This window comes from Sorex fumeus, unplaced genomic scaffold, assembly GCF_029834395.1.
Source record: "Sorex fumeus unplaced genomic scaffold, SorFum_2.1 ptg000010l, whole genome shotgun sequence".
Taxonomy (NCBI): Eukaryota; Metazoa; Chordata; class Mammalia; order Eulipotyphla; family Soricidae; genus Sorex; species Sorex fumeus.
In genome coordinates, this window is record NW_026606067.1 from 2373561 (window position 1) to 2391408 (window position 17848).

General features: G+C 41.6%; 1 protein-coding gene across 2 annotated transcripts in view; it reads right to left on the minus strand.

The window, feature by feature from the left end:
- Positions 1-17848, minus strand: part of CAMSAP2 (calmodulin regulated spectrin associated protein family member 2) — an 85370-nt gene that overhangs the window by 23477 nt on the left and 44045 nt on the right. The window contains exons 3-6 of one of the 2 annotated variants that reach the window (XM_056110507.1): positions 6607-6768; positions 4990-5073; positions 3814-3846; positions 116-257 (exon numbers count right to left, since the gene is read on the minus strand). In XM_056110507.1, the coding sequence (XP_055966482.1) occupies positions 116-257; positions 3814-3846; positions 4990-5073; positions 6607-6768 (421 nt within the window). The remainder of the gene's footprint in view (positions 1-115; positions 258-3813; positions 3847-4989; positions 5074-6606; positions 6769-17848) is intronic. The other variant, XM_056110508.1, reaches the window with a different exon arrangement.

Genomic DNA, 17848 nt, shown 5'->3' on the forward strand with positions numbered 1-17848 from the left:
TCTCTTCCTATAATTTTCTGTAAATATTCTTTTGAAAAGGCTTCATTATGTTAAATGTTATCTTCAAGATTTACCACTTACTTATAGTTCAGAAATATTTAATTGGGGCACTTACCCTCTAATCTGATAACACCAGGACAATAGAAATGAATAAGGGCAGCTAAAGCACAGCCATCTGTACCATCTTTCAACAAATTTTCTACCAATGGAATGCAAGGTAATTGTTTAAGCAGTGTTTGCTCTTTCCGGTAACGAGCCTGCAATATAAAAATGAAAAAACACAACTATTAAACAACATATAAGAAAAAAAGTGTTGTAGATTCTAACGTATCCATTATAAAAGTCAATAAAAATAAGCACCAACATCCTTTTTTTTTTTTAACCTTTTGGGTCACATCTGGCAATGCTCAAGGGTTATTCCTGGCTCTGCACACAGGTATCACTCCTGACGGTGTTCAGGGGACCATATAAGGACATGGGGATTGAACGTGGGTCAGTTGCATGCAAGGTAAATGCTCAATCCACTGTACTACCTCTCTGGCTACCAATATCTTTCTTTAGAAATAATATCTATGATCTATTTCTTTACTAAAATTAAATACATAGCACAGCACTACAGTTTAGACATTAAATACTGTAACATACTGTTAACTTACATAAACCTATTTTATTGAGTTTTTATTAACTATGGATTTGCAGAGGTTCACAGATGTTCAGTATCCCCCATCCCCATGACCTGAGTTCCAATCATACCACTATCAAAAAGACCCATCTCTTCCTCACCCCTTCCTGGTAGTTCCAGAGTAGGAATTAGTTTTGTTGGGTTTTGCCAATTCATTCACTTTAGTTATTCAGTACCTGTCTTCTACTTTCTTATTTCACTAAGTATAATCACCTTAAGCTCCATCCATTTTGTACAAAAACAGTCCAAATATTAAAAAACTTACACAGAGCCAGCAGTAATGAAAGGTTAGCTATTTAGAGGATCTACTAGATCCTCTAAAACCAAGAAAAATACTGAAGAGTTCATAAAAGGGCATACTCAAATACTACATTAAATTTAATTATATTGGTTACTGATAGTTAAGTAGTCTTAAAAAAAATCTTTTAAACTAACCTTTATTGGATAATTAAAATATAATAAAATAAAAAACTTGTGAGAATAAAATAGAAAAATAATTTACTCAAAAAGAATATTCAATATTTGGAGGTAAGGCTAGATTTCATTTGGATTTATATTGGGGCCTACCTGGGAATGCTCAGGGGCCACTCCTGGGTCACTGTCTAGGGACCATGAGATACCAAGTGAAAGAGACATTTACTCTCATATCTCTCTGGCTACTCAAGAATAAAACGAGGGGTCAAGGAGAAAACATAGGAATTAGGGCTACATGTCTTGCATGTGCCCAACTCGGGTTTGATCCCTAATGCCACATGGCCTATCTAAGCAGAGCTGGGTGCGCCCCGAGGTTCCCCGAGTAACACATATATACATATTTACTTATTTATTTTTGAGTAATGCCCGTGAAGGCTCCCCACAAAACAACAAAGTTTGGGTAAAAAAAAACCAGTCCCTCCTCTTGAAGAATTTTGGAAGAATTTGGAAGAATTTGCTCATGAACCAGTGTGATTATATCTCTTTACTAATTTTTTTCTAAGCCCATATTTTTTTAAAAATTAGACATCTATATTTAATGGTATATTCCAAACTATGCCTGTATTTAGAAAAAAATTACTTACATGCACTATATAAAGTCTTTAATTGATTACTGAGTTTTACAGAATCCTTAGAAAGATTCCTCACTTTGCTGTTAGGAGACTGTTTAAAAATCAACCATAAAACAAAACTAAACAAAAAAGAGGAGAGAAGAGGGATGAGGGGAGAGGAGAGCAAAGGTGAGAGAAGGGAGAGATTAAAAAAAAAAAAAACCAAAAAATCAACCAAACAAAAAACCTGAAATCAACCAGTAGCATCTTCTAGCTTTCCCACATTTCATAAGCATAGTTCCAGATCCTTACACCTTTTACAAATTTTGGTTTGGGGGCCACAACTAGTGGTGCTCAGGGGTTACTCCTGGCTCTGTACTTAGGGATTACTCCTGCTGATGCCTAGGGACAATATGGGATGCTGGGGATTGAATTCTGGTTGGCCACATGAAAACCAAGTGCCTTAGCCCACTGTACTACTGTTAGTAGTACTGTTACTACTGTTAGTGTACTGTTAGTACACTGTACTACTGTTCTGGCCCCTTCTTACAGCTTTTAATCCGGCCAATTAAAATAATACTGTCTCTTAGAAATGCTATCAAATCACTGCGTTCAGTCTCAAAGTTACCAGATCTCCAAGACAAGGTTGATTTTTGGCCTACAGTCTAATCTGAACTGAGCTGAGTGCCTAGGGTCTTGAAACAAATGAATTGTGTAACTTTTTCTGATGCAAAAAAAAAAAAAATCCTCAAAAAAAAAAAACAAAACTTCTAAAGATCGCTCCCAAGAAGCACCTCTATACAATGCATGCACATGCACACATGCGCATGCGTGCGCACACACACACACACACACACTCACACAGTTTTACTTGGCTTTAGTTATGAATGTACACAGTTTAGAAAAGATATTTATGATTGGCATGCCAAAATCTTTTCCTGAATATTACAATCTAAAATATGTATCAGATAAACCAACTTTTTGCTTTTTGTCACGTCAATTCTTGGAAAGCTATTATTCAGTTCATTCAAGTTTTGACTTTTCGGGGTTTTTTTTGGCTTACACCTGGCAATGCTCAGGGGTCATTCCTGATTCTGCACTCAAGAATCATTCCTGGTGGAATGCCGGGAACCCAGATCGGCTACATGCAAGGCAAGAGCCATGTTTCCATCTTGATATTGGAACATGTTCTATGTTTTACAAACTAACTGCTCTGAAACATTCCCTATTCTTCCCACAAACCTGGCACTTCCAAAGTGTCTCAGATTTGTATTTTTTGACATTATGATGCATTTCTGATTTATGCTTTCATGGGCATAAAATATTCTAAAGCAAGTCGTCCCTCCACCCAACAGCCCTTGCCACAAGACTTAAACCTAAATTACTAATAACCCTTAAAGTCAAACCAGTATGAATTATCATTTAGGTCTAATACTAGTAAGGACATTGAAAACCTACAGATTTTTTTTTAACCACACAAAAAGCATACTCTATAATTCAAACTAAAAAGGATCTTTTCAAAATTAAGTTATAAAATACAAATAACTTATCCATGTAACTCTTATTTACTTTTACTAAATTTATTAGGACTCCCCTCCATAATTCGCACTTGGTTTTTAATCTGTCTATTTCACGGTACCAGGCATAGAACTCATGGTCTCACACACATGAGGACCAGCTCTACTGCTGAGCTACATTCCTGGTTATCTATATTCACACTTTAATTTTCCCCCTGTTTTCTAGTCTTGTGCAGCAGATTAAGCTCCAGGCTTAATCCTGGCTATGTGTTTGGGGAAACACAGGGGGTGCTGAAAATCAAACCTGGATCAGTTGCATGCAAGGCAAGTGCCCTCACTATCGTACTCTCTCTCCAGCCCCTAGTCTGGGAATATTGACAAGATAAGCAAAAGGTTGTATACCCTTTAAATTATTTTTTGAACTTCTATTCCACACTTTAGTTAGATTTTAATTTTTCCATTTTCCATTTATAATCAAATACCTTAAAATTCAATCTCTATGCATTGTATCAAATGATACAGCAGCAAAGGCATTAACCCCTACAATTACAATTCTGGAAAGCAAATTGAAGTAGCTGGATAAACTTACTGGAACCAGTTTCCAAAACCATTTGGAAGGAGACTTCAGAGAAAGCAGGGAGAAAAAAAAAGGAAAGCAAAATGTAAAAGTAAAGTTATCAGAATTATTTTCAATAAACATGTTACGAAAGCTTCTAATATGGAGCCCCAAACTTATAGTCCACACATCTTTTAGATGTTAATGCTTTAGTGAAAAATATATTTTCTAATGATAAAGACCACCACTTTATCATCCCCCTTTTTTCCCAGTATAAATTTTCATTTTCAGAATACCAAGATATATTGTGTGTTTTCTTTTTCTTTTTTTTTGGGGGGGGGGGGGTGTCACACCCGGCGATGCACAGGGATTACTCCTGGCTCTGCACTCAGGAATTATCACTGGCAGTGCTCAAGGGATCATATGGGATGCTGAGAATTGAAGCCAGGTTGGCCGCCTGCAAGGCAAACATCCTACCTACTGTGCTATTGCTCTAGCCCCCTATACTGTGTGTTTTAGCAGTAAACTTTTTTTATTCAAGTTCTAAAGTCAGGTAAGGAAATTTGTATCACAAAAGAAAATCACAAAAGGGAAGTAGAATGAGTCCAGGGCTGAACTTGCAATTACAATATGCAGCAGTAGGTCAAGTATGGCAAGGCAATATTCTTCTCAAAGTGTAAGTGTAAATTGGCACGCTTACTTATTTCAGTAAGTGTGCTGAAAAAGCAAATACAAACACAGCAGTGAACAAGGTAGTTTTTCAACAAAATACCTTCAATTAATTAGAGAGCAGGGGAGAAACACTAGTTGGTGACACTTTTCATTTAACATTTTTATAGTCTATAGCAAGAAAGCAAGTACTTACATTAAAAGGGTATAAGTGTTATTTTACTCTTTAGTGTGTGTTTCAAAGAATATAATTCTGCTTCTTTTAAAGACATAGGGGATTGGGATGTGGCCTGACAGTAGAGCCAAGTCTCACACGTGAGTCCTGGGTTTGTTTGAACTCTAACATCACACACACACACACACACACACACACGAATACAATTTCTTTTTTATTTCTACTAAGTATTTGTTGCATAGCATTCTGAGATACAGCTATTACTGGAAAGAATTTTAATGAATACAACTATTAAAACTGCCCCAGACTGTGAATATGTGAACAGAGTCTCATAAAGGCAATTTCTTCCTCTCTGTAATATATACCTTTTGACCTACTGGAGCTTCGACTGTGTGATGTTCTTTCAATTTCTGTTCTTGCTCCATTATGTCTTTCAAGTGTTCGTTTACCTTCAAAATTAAAAAAAAAAAATTAAAATCGTGGTAGGTTTCAGTATAAAATAATATGCATCTTCAAGAGCCTTTGTCAGATTCTGTTATCAAGGATCGGTATCACTCAAATGGAAACTTCATTTCACCAACCAGGAAAATTAGTGTACAACAGATAACTTATTTTCTCTCTTAAAAACTTGCTCTCCTGACCTGAAGAGCATTTTTTGTTTTGTTTTGTGGGCCACGATTTGCTCGAGTGGGCCCAGTAACGTCTCCATTGGAGACTTTGTTGTTACTGTGTCTGGCAATCGAATACATCACGGGGAGCTTGCCAGGCTCTGCCGTGAGGGCAAGATACTCTCGGTAGCTTGCCGGGCTCTCCGAGAGGGGCGGAGGAATCGAACGATAACACAGCGATGGGGCGTTTGCCTTGCACGCAGCCAACATGGCCGACCCCAGTTCGATTCCTCCGCCCCTCTCGGAAAGCCCGGCAAGCTACCGAGAGGATCTCGTCCGCACGGCAGAGCCTGGCAGGCCACCCGTGATGTATTCGATATGCCAAACACAGTAACAACAAAATCTCCAATGGAGACGTTACTGGGCCCGCTCGAGCAAATCGATGATCAACGGGAGGGCCTTATTATTATTATTATTATTGTGGGCCACACATGGCTATGCTCAGGGAGAAGGCTCAAGCAATTGGAGCACATGCGTTTGCATGCAGGAGCTCTAGATTTGATCCCCTGCACTACCAGTAGTGGCTCCTGAGAATCACTAGTGCAGTGCCCAGAAATAATATGTAAGTAGAATATGAGAGCTGGGAGATCTATTTTGGAAAGAATGGTTCTATCAGAGAAGGTCTCTAGGGGCTGGAGTGATAGCACAGAGCGTAGGCATTTGCCTTGCACGCGGACGACCTGGGTTCGACAGGAGTAATTCCTGAGTGCAGTCAGGAGTAACCCCTGTGCATCGCCGGGTGTGACCCCCCCCCCAAAAAAGAGAAGGTCTCTAAAGAAGTAATGAGAAGCTGAGACCTAAAGATGAGACACTAACTGAAAAGAGGAAAGAGCATTATTCTCGGAGAATAACAAATACAAATAAAGGCCCTAGAAAAAAACTTGGTGGTTGGAAAAATAAAATAGGGACCTAGGAGCTGGCCTTGCATGTAGCTGACCCTGGTTTGATACTTGGGCATCCAAGATCAATCAAATTCAACAGAATGTTTTGGTACTGGTAAGGACCTGGCTTGATTTTTGCTGAAACCTCCCATGTGGTGGGAGTAAAGGTACTCTCTCAAGACATCTTTTATATAGGTCTGGCTATTCCACACCGAAGAGGTCCCCATCATCATCTGTCACATCACATGACCCTACTTTGGTGTGGAATAGCCAGACCTATATAAACTACTATCACAGAGTAGTTCAACATTTCCACAAATGAAATCTAGGCGAACAAAACACTCGGTCTATAGCATGGCAATGTCTAAACAAGGATTTCACCTTCTCTGGTTTTAAGACACTCGCTTTTAATTCAGTATGTATATATTCCTACCTTATTGATCCAGTACATGACAGCATCTTCAATATCATAGGGTAGATCTGTGGCTTGAAAAAAAGCCGAATACTGTTGCGCACACGCAATTACTTTCTCGACACTGACCATTTCTACTGTGTAAGCCATCATTAGGGTATCTATCATAGCCAAATGAGCACTCTGGAAAAAAAAAAGACACAAAATTATGCTTAGAAATTGCTGTTCTGAATATTCTTGCATTGTTTAAAATTTTTTTTTTTGCTTTTTTTTGGGGGGGGGGCGTCACACCTGGCGATGCACAGGGGTTACTCCTGGCTCTGCACTCAGGAGTTACTCCTGGCAGTGCTCAGGGAACCATATGGGATGCTGGGAATTGAACCTGGGTCGGAGGCGTGCAAGGCAAACGCCCTACCCGCTGTGCTATCTCTCCAGCCCCTAAAATTTACTTTTTAAAACTGAATCACAGTGAGATAGTTACAAAGTTGTTCATGATCGGGTTTCACTCATATAATGTTCCAACACCCATTTCTACACAAGTACGTATTTCCTACTACCAATATCTCCAGTTCCCGCTTGTGCACCGCTGGACCCCCAACCCCCCATGGAAGGCACTTTTCCTCTTCTCTTCCTCTCCCTATCTTCTTCCCTCCCTCCCTCCCTTCTCCCCCTATCTTCCACCCTCCGTCCCTCTTTCCATCCTCTCCCCCCGACCCCCGTCAACCCTTTCCTTTTGGGCATTATGATTTGCAATATACTACTGAGGGGTTCCTCTAGGAGAGCCCGGCAAGCTACCAAGAGTATCTCGCCCACACAGCAAAGCCTGGCAAGCTACCTGTGACATATTCGATATGCCAAACACAGTAACAAAAAAATCTCACAATGGAGACATTACTGGGCCTGCTCGAGCAAATCGATGAACAACGGGAGGACAGTGCTACAGTGCTACTGAGGGGTTATCACGTATATCCCTTTACCTACTTTCAACACTCAGTTTCTATTATTGTCATACTGGTCCCTTCTCTATCCTAACCTTTGACTCCCACACACTTGTGGCAGGCTTCCAACCACTGACCAGTCCTCTTGACCCCTGTTTTCTCTGTCCTTGGATATTAGTCTCATACTATTTTATTTTTTTTTGCTCTTGCATTTTAAAATATTAAATGTATTTTCAAAAAAAAGGTAAAGGTAAAGGCCCTCCCATTGTTCATTGATTTGCTCGAGTGGGTCCAGTAACGTCTCCATTGGAGACTTTGTTGTTACTGTGTCTGGCATATAGAATACTCTCGGTAGCTTGCCGGGCTCTCCGAGAGGGGCGGAGGAATCGAACTCGCGTCGGTCATATTGGCTGCGTGCAAGGCAAACGCCCTACCGCTGTGCTATCGCTCAAAAAGTAAAATACCAAAAGACTCTGGAAGGAGCACCTTAATAAGAATGCATCTGTGTTATACTTTAAAGATGAGCTAGCCTGAGCCAAAGAGATAGTACAGGGGATAAGGTGCTTGCCTTGCACACGACTGATCCCAGTTTGATCCCCAACACTGTAAACGGTCCCCCAAGCACCAAAGTGACCCATGAGCAGCACAGAGCCAGGAGTAAGTCCCAAGCAAATAGTGCTGGATGTGGACTACCCTCACAATAAGGAAAACAAATTAACTTAAAAAAAAAAAGCTACGTTAACCTAATTTATCAAATACTGAATTAGTATGTTTAAGGTATTATATTTTACTCAAAGGAAACTTCTTTTCCCTGTTTTTTTTTTTTATAATGGATTATTCAGCACAATTTACAAAACACAAAATCCTTTTTGATTATGCTCCTTCCTCCTCCTTCAAACACAGAGTGGGAAATTTACTCACTGCATGTACTTCCAAAATGCTCTCATATCTAACCTTAATTTAGTTTTGTTTTGATTCCAAATCACACAATCAATACCTGTCATAACTGAAGATAAAAAATTCATTTTCCTGGCCCCAACTTCTTGATTCCACTGATCCAGGACAGGACTTCATATGGACTTTTATTTCATATGTCCATTATATTTTGTTAATGTAAATTTTAATTTTATTTTGGGTGGGGGTTAGGTTGGGATCCACATCTGGCAGTGCTGGCTCCATGCAAAGCAAGCAACACCCTTTTATATCTCTCTGGACCCTATTTTGGTTTTGTTTTGGGGCTATACCTGGTGGTACTCAGGCCTCATTCTTGACTCTATGCTCAGGGGTCACTCCTATCAGCGCTCAGGAGACCATATGTGGTGCCAGAGAACCTGCATTGGCTGTCTGTCAGGCAAGCACCTTATTTCTGTCCTATCTCTGACTCTGGCCACTGCTGTTTTTTCAGATTTTTTAAAAAGTTATATGGTAGTTACATTTGGAGTATATAAAAGAGTATCCCCTGTGGTAGTATCTACACATCTAGTGTATATTCTTTCCTTTTAGTGGGGGAAGGCACACCCAGAACGCAAGGGCACCACTCTTGGCAGTGCTCCAGGGACCCTGTGGTGCGAGGGATGGAACATAGGCCTCCACAATCAATTCCTCTAAGACATAGCCCCTGGAAGGAATTTTTTGCAAAAGAAGAAAAAAAAATTCAGTACACATCAAATAAGAGATTTTTTTTGATTTACTGTTTTTTTTTTTCTTTTTTTTAAGGCATTACAAACAATTTTTCCAGGTATAATTTCTCCTGTGGAGTTAAAGGGCCCCAAAGCAGCTACATTTTAACATTTGAGCTGGGGATGGAGTTCAGTGGTATTCCCTGGCCCCCTACAACTGAATCCTGCCACCATTCCCCAGCCTTGTTCAATCCCCAGCACATACAATTTCCAGGGCTGGAGAGAGAGGTAGTACAATGGGTAGGGCATCTGCCTTGTGTGCAGCTGACCCAGGTTTGATCCCCGGCACCACCCTGAGCCCTGTCAGAAGTGATCTCTAAGTGCAGAACCAGGAGTAAGTACTGAATACCATTGGGAATGGGCCCCCCAAACCAAAAAAACCCTAACAACTTTATAAATTATGATTAATATGTTCTCCAGATATACTGTAACAAGTTTCCTCCCCTATCAGGAATGTTACCAGTGTCCCAGGTCAACATTAGGTATCACTGTCGGTATTAGTTTCAAAGTCAAAAAACAAAACAAAACAAAACAAAAACAAACAAAGAAAAAAAACGCAACCCAACCGACTCTGATTCAGCAGCTTCCATGTTAGGCAATCATTCCTATTTTCCTTGGAAAATGGCTTCTTTGTTCATATGTATTTTTTTCAGTTAGGATGCTTTTATTTCTTGATTTGTAAAGGCTTCTAAGTTACTTACATTACTGTTATTCAATTAGCAAATACTTTTTCCTAGCTTATCTTTGGATATTTAACTTATAAAAAAAGTGTATTTTATAGGACATAAGATCTAAATATTTACAGAGTAAATATGTGTCGATCTCAATGGTCTTTATGATTTAAAATGTTCTCTCTCTTTCTCTCCCCCTCTCTCGGAGGGGGGATGCGCACACCTGGTGGTACTCAGGGCTTACTCCTGGCTCTGCACTCAGGGATCATTCCTGGGGGGTTTCGGGGGCCCTATGGGGAGCCAAGTATTGGACTGGTAGCATGCAAGACAAGCACCTTAACCCGTGTATTCCTCTCTCTAGTCTGAGCACTGGTATTTAAGGAAAAACTCCAGATGATGCTAAATAATGAGAGCAGCCACTGGAAAAACTGACTTATCTCACGGTGCTACACCTAAGGCCGTGGATGTGGCAGAGTGAGTCAAGAGCACCTGCCTCACATGAAGGAAATCTGGGTTTGATTCCCACCACCCCCCACACCCAATTACCAAAAAACCAACCAACCAACCAACCAAATAAAAACAGAGTCACCTGATGACAACTCAACTTCTTTAGTTAGCCCGCAAGACAACTGAGGGCAAGTATAGCGCCTTGAGCATTTTCCCATGTCCTGCACCTACCATGATAGCTGGCAAGCAGCGGGGGCTGAAGAAAGGAAGAAGGAAAGAAAAAAGAAGCCAACCTACTGATGCTCCCTCTAAAGATGACGGTTTTACATTGGAGATGAGGAACTGGCTTTGACTATAGGACCAGGACATTGAAAACTTAGCAATTTTATTCAATATGAATACAGTTAATAATCACAATACTTAAAGGCAAGCAGATGTTTTGGCAAGTAGATAGACGCTTTGCTTCAGGCATGATGCAATGGTAAAACCAACAGTGACTCTTAGTCTTAGCTTACATGCCAGGTACTGTTACGTGCTTTATTCAAACATTAGCTCTTCCATCTTTGATCTGTTCTGAAATAATGCTGTAGACAGTCTACATTTTCTATAACCCTCCCAATTCTCTGCAGGGCTATTTAAATTTTATATGTAAGTACATAAAGTTCAAATCATGAAACAATTCTCCAAATCTATGTGTTCTACTGGACCATACAAGTGGCAGGTATTAAATAGTTTAGGCAAGACATGTTTTGGGAACTATAAAACATAAGAAAGAAAAACTAGCGCCAATAATTATTTCAAATTCAGATATTTTCGTATTTTTCTTCCTTCAGGAAGTTGTTCCGGACTAGTCCTACTATTTGGAGATGCCAGCTCTTCCTCAGACTTCTACAGGCACCCTGAATCCACTTAGCATGGCCTTTCACTCGATATATCTAGGTGTGTCTGTTCTATTTCACTCTGCCCTAGAAAGTAACGAGCTGATCTTACAATACAATGCTGTATGGACGAAAGCTCTTAGCAACTAGGATTTAATAGCATTAAACAGCATTAACTCTCGGTGGGGAAAGCATTACTCTTCTGAACAAAAATGTGGAAAACATTACAAGAGTCATAAAAACATTCATGTACTTTAAATCAAGACTCTCGTGGCAATTTTATCTACAGATATAATTTGAAAAAAAGCAGTATGAATAGAATTAACCATTATAGTACTATAAATAAAAAGAATGGAAAGAATGTTACAACCATAATGAGAATTTTTTTTCTTTGCTATCTTATACCATTTAACAATAGGGGAAACTGGGCAGAATAAAATATTTAGTGGAGAGCCAGAAAGATAGCATAATGGTTAAGGCACTTACTCTGCATGGGGCTAACCCTGGTTCTATCCTTGTACTACAATAATCTCTGAGCACTGAGATCAACAGAGACAGAGAGACAGAACTAAAAAACACACTAAAATGTGTTCAGGATATATATACAGTGGGTCAGAGAGATAGTACAGGAAGTAGATGAATGCTTTGCATGTGGTCAAGCCCAGGTCAATCCTTGATGTTGCATAGTCACTCAAATACTGCCAGGAGTGACCCCTGAGCAACAAGGCAGGAGTAAGCCCCGAGCACTGGCAGCTGTGCCAATCCTTCTTCCCAGACATATACTCATATATCTTTATTTTACTTTCTTTTTAGGTCACATCTGGTAATACTCTGGGGCTTCTCCTGTCAGTACTTGGATGATCAAACAAGGGTCAGCCACATGCAAAGCAAGTGCCTTATCCTGATACAGGTAATAGGAAGGGAAAAGGAATAGCTAAAAGTAGAACTTAGGGGCTGGAACGATAGTACAGTGGGTAGGGCATTTGCCTTGCAAGCAGCCTACCCAGGTTGATTCCCAGCATCCCATATGGTCCCCCAAGCACCGAGTAATTCCTGAGTGCATGAGCCAGGAGTGACCCCTGTGCATCACCGAGTGTGACCCAAAAAGCAAATAAATAAATAAAAGTAGAACTTAGATAATACCTTATATTGGCAATAAACACTAAGTATAATTAGCAGTACAGTTTCAGAACAAAGTTCATTTCATAAATTCATAAATTCAAAAGCAAAAAGGCGAGGGAGTGGTGAGGGGAGGGAAACTGGGGACATAAATGGTGGGAAATGTACACTGGTGGAGGGATGGGTGTTGGAACATTATATGACTGAAACCCAATCTTGAACAACCCTGTAACTGTGCATCTCACTGTGATTCAATAAAAAATTAAAAAAAAATTTCCACTTTTGCGCTTAGGTCGGGCAGTGCGCTTGCCTTGCAAGCGGCCAACATGGCTGACCCAAGTTCGATTCCTCTGCCCCTCTCGGAGAGCCTGGCAAGCTCCCCGTTATGTATTCAATATGCCAAACACAGTAACAAGTCTCACAATGGAGACGTTACTGGTGCCTGCTCGAGCAAATCGATGAACAATGGGAGGACTGTCACTGTCACTGTCCTCCCGTTGTTCATCGATTTGCTTGAGCGGGCCCAGTGACGTCTCCATTTTTTTGGAGACTTGTTGTTACTGTGTTTGGCATATTGAGTACGTCATGGGGAGATTGCCAGGCTTTGCTGTGTGGGCGAGATACTCTTGGTAGCTTGCTGGGCTCTCGGAGAGGGGCAGAGGAATTGAACTTGGCTCGGCCAGGCTGGCTGCGTGCAAGGCAAATGCCCTGCCACTGTGCTATTGCTCCAGCCCAACGGGAGGACAGTGCTTAGTTATTTTCATATTTACTCACTTTGAAACAAGTAGCATGCACATTTTATTATCTTTCTTAACTCATTAAACAATAAAGTTTCAAGTAAATTTAAAAATATGTTGTAACAGGGGCTGGAGAGAAAGCACAGTGGGTAGGGTGTTTGCCTTGCATACAGCTGACCCAGGTTCGATTCCCAGCATCCCACATGGTCCCCTGAGCACTGCCAGGAGTAACTCCTGAGTGCAGAGCCAGGAGTGACCCCTGAGCATTGCTAGGTGTGACCCAAAAAGAAACAAAAACAAAAACAAAATTAAAAAATAATATGTTGTAACAGTACATACATAATGAACCTAGAGGCTAGGCTATATGGAGCTTTTATGTCACTAAATAAAATATATTTAATATTTAAAGCAATTAAGATCAGAGTAATGGTAGCTAAGTGTATCATGTTTTCAGCATTTGCATTAAATTCATTTACTCTGATTACTATGTAAGATGATGTAAGAGATTACGTTTATAATAATCACTTAATCACTTAACTTCCCGTTGGTCGTCGATTGACTCGAGTGGGCGCCAGTAATGTCTCCATTCGTCCCTGTCACGTGCCAGTGTAGCCCAATGGCATCTGTTCGCTCTGGGAACATGAAGAGCCTCAAACCGATTGTTCATGATCTTGATTAAGAATTCTGACCATCTGGTAGGTGGGCGGCCACGTGGTCTTTTGACATCCCGTAGGATCCAGTCGGTAACAGCTCTAGTCCAGCGGTCGTCTTTAAATCTCATTATGTGACCAGCCCATCTGATTTTTGACACCTTGGCAAACGAGACAGCGTCCCTGATTCTTGATCGTCGACGGATGTCAGAACTCCGGATTCTTTCTCTCTTTTGAGTGAAACGTGATATTCCAAGCACAGCTTTTTCAATTCCTCTTTGGGAGACCCGAATAGCATTCTCATCCTGTTTACAGAGGGCCCAGGTCTCTGAGGCATATGTTAATGCAGGAAGAACAGTGGAATCATAGAGATGTGCCCGGAGCCGGAGGTTCTTCATCCTCTTAGCTATTTCTTCGATGTTCCTGAAGGCATTCCAAGCCGCTCTCTTCCTCCTGCGCAGCTCGGTGCCAGGTCATTTGTCATGTTGACTTCTCGACCTAGGTACACATAGCTGTTGCATTCGGAGATGGTCATTCCGTTGAGAGTGAATGGGGCATCAGGAACGAGGCTGTTTCTCATAAACATTGTCTTCGTAAGATTCAGCTGTAGTCCTACCTTTCCACACTCACGGTCAAAATCGGCCAGCATTTGTGCCACTTGGCTGATGTTTGGTGTTATTAAAACAATGTCATCAGCAAAGCGGAGGTGGTGTAGTTGCCGACCATCTATCTTCACTCCCATTCCTTCCCATTCCAGTCATCGCATGATGTTCTCGAGGGTGGCACTGAAGAGTTTTGGTGAAATGGTATCACCTTGCTGAACCCCTCTCTTGACATCAATGATTACTTCTTTGTAGAATGGTGAGATCCTGGTAGTGAATCCGCAATACAGCTCACGGAGGATCTTGATGTATTGGGCTTGAATGCCCTGACTGGCTAGGGCTTCAATGACCGCTTCCGTCTCAACAGAATCAAAGGCCTTCTTTAAATCAACGAACGTTAAACAGAGCAGCATCTTGAACTCCCGAGAAACCTCAATGAGCTTGGTTATCGTGTGGATATGGTCGATCGTGCTGAATCCTTTTTGGAACCCGGCTTGCTTGCATGGTTGTCCTTCATCTAGTGTTCTGCCAATCCTGTTTAGGATGACTCGAATGAACAACTTGTAGATGACAGACAATAGGCAGATCGGGCGATAGTTGCCAATGTCATGGATGTCTCCCTTCTTAAACAGCAGTACAGTCCTGCTGGTTTTCCATTGGGACGAAACCTTGCATTCAGACAGGTAGCGTGTGAAGAGCCGAGCCAGTGTATTGATGAGTACTGACGGCAGGTTCTTCAGGTGTTCAGATCTGACCTTGTCTGGGCCGGGTGCTGTTCGTTTCTTTACTGACGAAATAGCGTGTCGGATTTCGGAAGGGAGAACGTTGGGAACGACATATCCATCCTGTGGAATTCGGTATGTCGGCAAGTGGACATGGTTATCGAAGAGATTTGAGTAGAAGTCATGGATAATCTTCTCCATTGCCGTTCTGGAGGATGTGATGGATCCATCAGGACGTCGGAGGGCAGTCATCTTGGTCTTGTAGTTGGCGAAGGACAGGCGGGCGTTACGAATACTTTTCCCAGCTTCTGCCGCATCTACCAGCACTTCTGCTCTTCTCTCTTTGAGGTCTTCCTTGATCGCATCTCTGCACTGCTTTGTGAGCTCGGACGTTAGCTTGCGGTTGCTTGAGGCATGCGCCAAACCATGTTGGCGAATAAACTCAAGAGTTTTCGAAGACAGGCGTTTTTTTTTGTGGCTATCTCTCTCTTGGTGTTTCTCGCACAATCATGGAGGTGCTGAACCAGTCGATCGTATTCCTCGTCAATGTTGTCAACAATGGCATCTTTCCATGTTGCCGCAATAGTGCTGAAGAGCTCCCAGTTGGTGGTCGTTCTGGGAGTTCTCTTTTTATACTTTGCAGCCCTTTCTCCCTGCTCTGTGAAGTAGAATTTTGCACGAAGGAGACGGTGGTCCGATCCCGTTCAGAATTTTGGGACAACAGCGACATCGGTCAGGCAAAACCACCGATTGAATATGATGTGGTCTATTTTGTTGTGGAACAGTCCACTGGGAGACTCCCATGTTTAGATTCGGCCTTCTGGAACTGTGAGTTACCATGAATGGTCTTGGTCGACACGATGAACTCAGTCTCTCACCCTGTTCGTTCCATTCTAGGCCATGGGTCCCGATGTGAAGTTCTTCAGCTGATCTTCTCGGTCCTATCTTGGCATTATAATCACCCACAATGATCTTGTAGAAGGTGCGGTCTTCTTTACAGAACTTCTCCAGCTCCATGTAGAACTTCTCGATTTCTCTTTCATCATAATGAGATGTTGGTGCGTAGACAACGAAGATAGAAACTGCCGGCAGTGAGCCACATCTATTCAAATGTAAACGTCTGATTCGGGTTGTTAGGCATTCGAATGAATCAATGGCGTGGAGCCGGGCGTGGAATGCGAGGGCCACGTTTATAATAATAATAATACTTATAAATCCTTGAGGGGCTGGAGCGATAGCACAGCGGTAGGACGTTTGCCTTGCACGCAGCCAGCCTGGCCGAGCCGGGTTCGATTCCTCCACCCCTCGTGGAGAGCCTGGCAACCGAGAGTATCTTGCCCGCACGGCAAAGCATGACAAGCTCCCCGTGACGTATTCGATATGCCAAACACAGTAACAGTAAGTCTCAAAATGGAGATATTACGAGACCCGCTCAAGCAAATCAATGAATAACGGGAGGACAGTGTGACAGTGTGAAATCCTTGAAAAGATTACATAAGCTTAGTTTAATGAGTTATCAGCAAGGAAACAGTGATATGGGGTTCAATCTCCAAAGCCTGAATTTAGAGCCCATCCAATTATACCAAGTGTAGGCTGAGGCTCTATACCAGTGACAGCGGCAATGACTGTACACTGTGGCCACAAGGTGGCAGGACAGACCATGGCATTTAGGAGCAGCACTTGAGACCGGTTATGAAAGATGCAAAGCAGGATAAAGAGCAGGACATTTCAATGACAGAGGAATAATGTGGAATCACAGGAAAGTTACTGACCGTGAAATTCAGTTTCATCCAAAGGTCAATGTTAGGTTTTACATCTGTGTCACAAGGGTTCTTTCTGGAGCCAGAGAGAGTACAGCAGGGAATGTGCTTGCCTTGCATGAGGCACACTGGGGATCCCTCCCAATATGGTTGGTCCTTCAAGCACTGCCAGGAGTGATTCCTGAGTGCAAAGCTTGGAGTAACTCCTAAGCATCACCAGGTGTCGCCCAAAATAAAAACAAGCAAAAACAAAAAATAAAAAAATAAGGAGCTGCACAATGGGCTGAAGGGCTTTGCATGTAGAAAGTCTGGGTCTGATCCCCAAAACCAGATGGTGCCACTGAGCCCCAGTGACTCCTGAGCACTACACCAGGAATAGCCCTTGAGTTTAAAAATAATAGGAGCTGCAAATATACCCACATAATAAATTATTTTCCTATTTAATTCTTAAGTGATTGTTGATGGCTTCCCCTAAGCCATACCTCATAAGGACAGAGTTTTGAATGTTTATTTTTCAGTAACAAATCATAAGATGGTACACTGAAGAGCCTGAGTGTAGTTCTAATTAAGCAATACTTGCCACTCCTTTCACTATAATTAGATACAGAAACCAAGGTGGTTTCAATAGGTCCTGAGAAACCACTTGGTGAGGTTTTGTTTGTTTCCTGGGGCAATACCCAGAGATGCTCAGGGGTCTCTCCTGGTGGCGTGAAGGACCAAATGGAATTCCATGGATCAGCAGTGCATGGCCCTACCAGCATCGCTAGATATCACCCCACAACTATAATGGAAAAATGGAAAACAACTAAAACACAGTGAGACAGTTTTTGTAGGATGTTCAATTGTAGATCAAGCTGTTGTGTTTACATTTAGAAAAGTGTTCAACAATTATCATAATCTCAAGTAATCAGTATCTTAAGAAGTTTGATGCAATACTCTTCAGCAATAAAAATAAAATGGAGCAAACAGTTGACACATAAACGGAGAACAGGCTAGAGGTTGCCTATGTTTAAGGAAGAGAGGTGGAATATATTTGATTACAAGACGAAAAGAGGAGGGA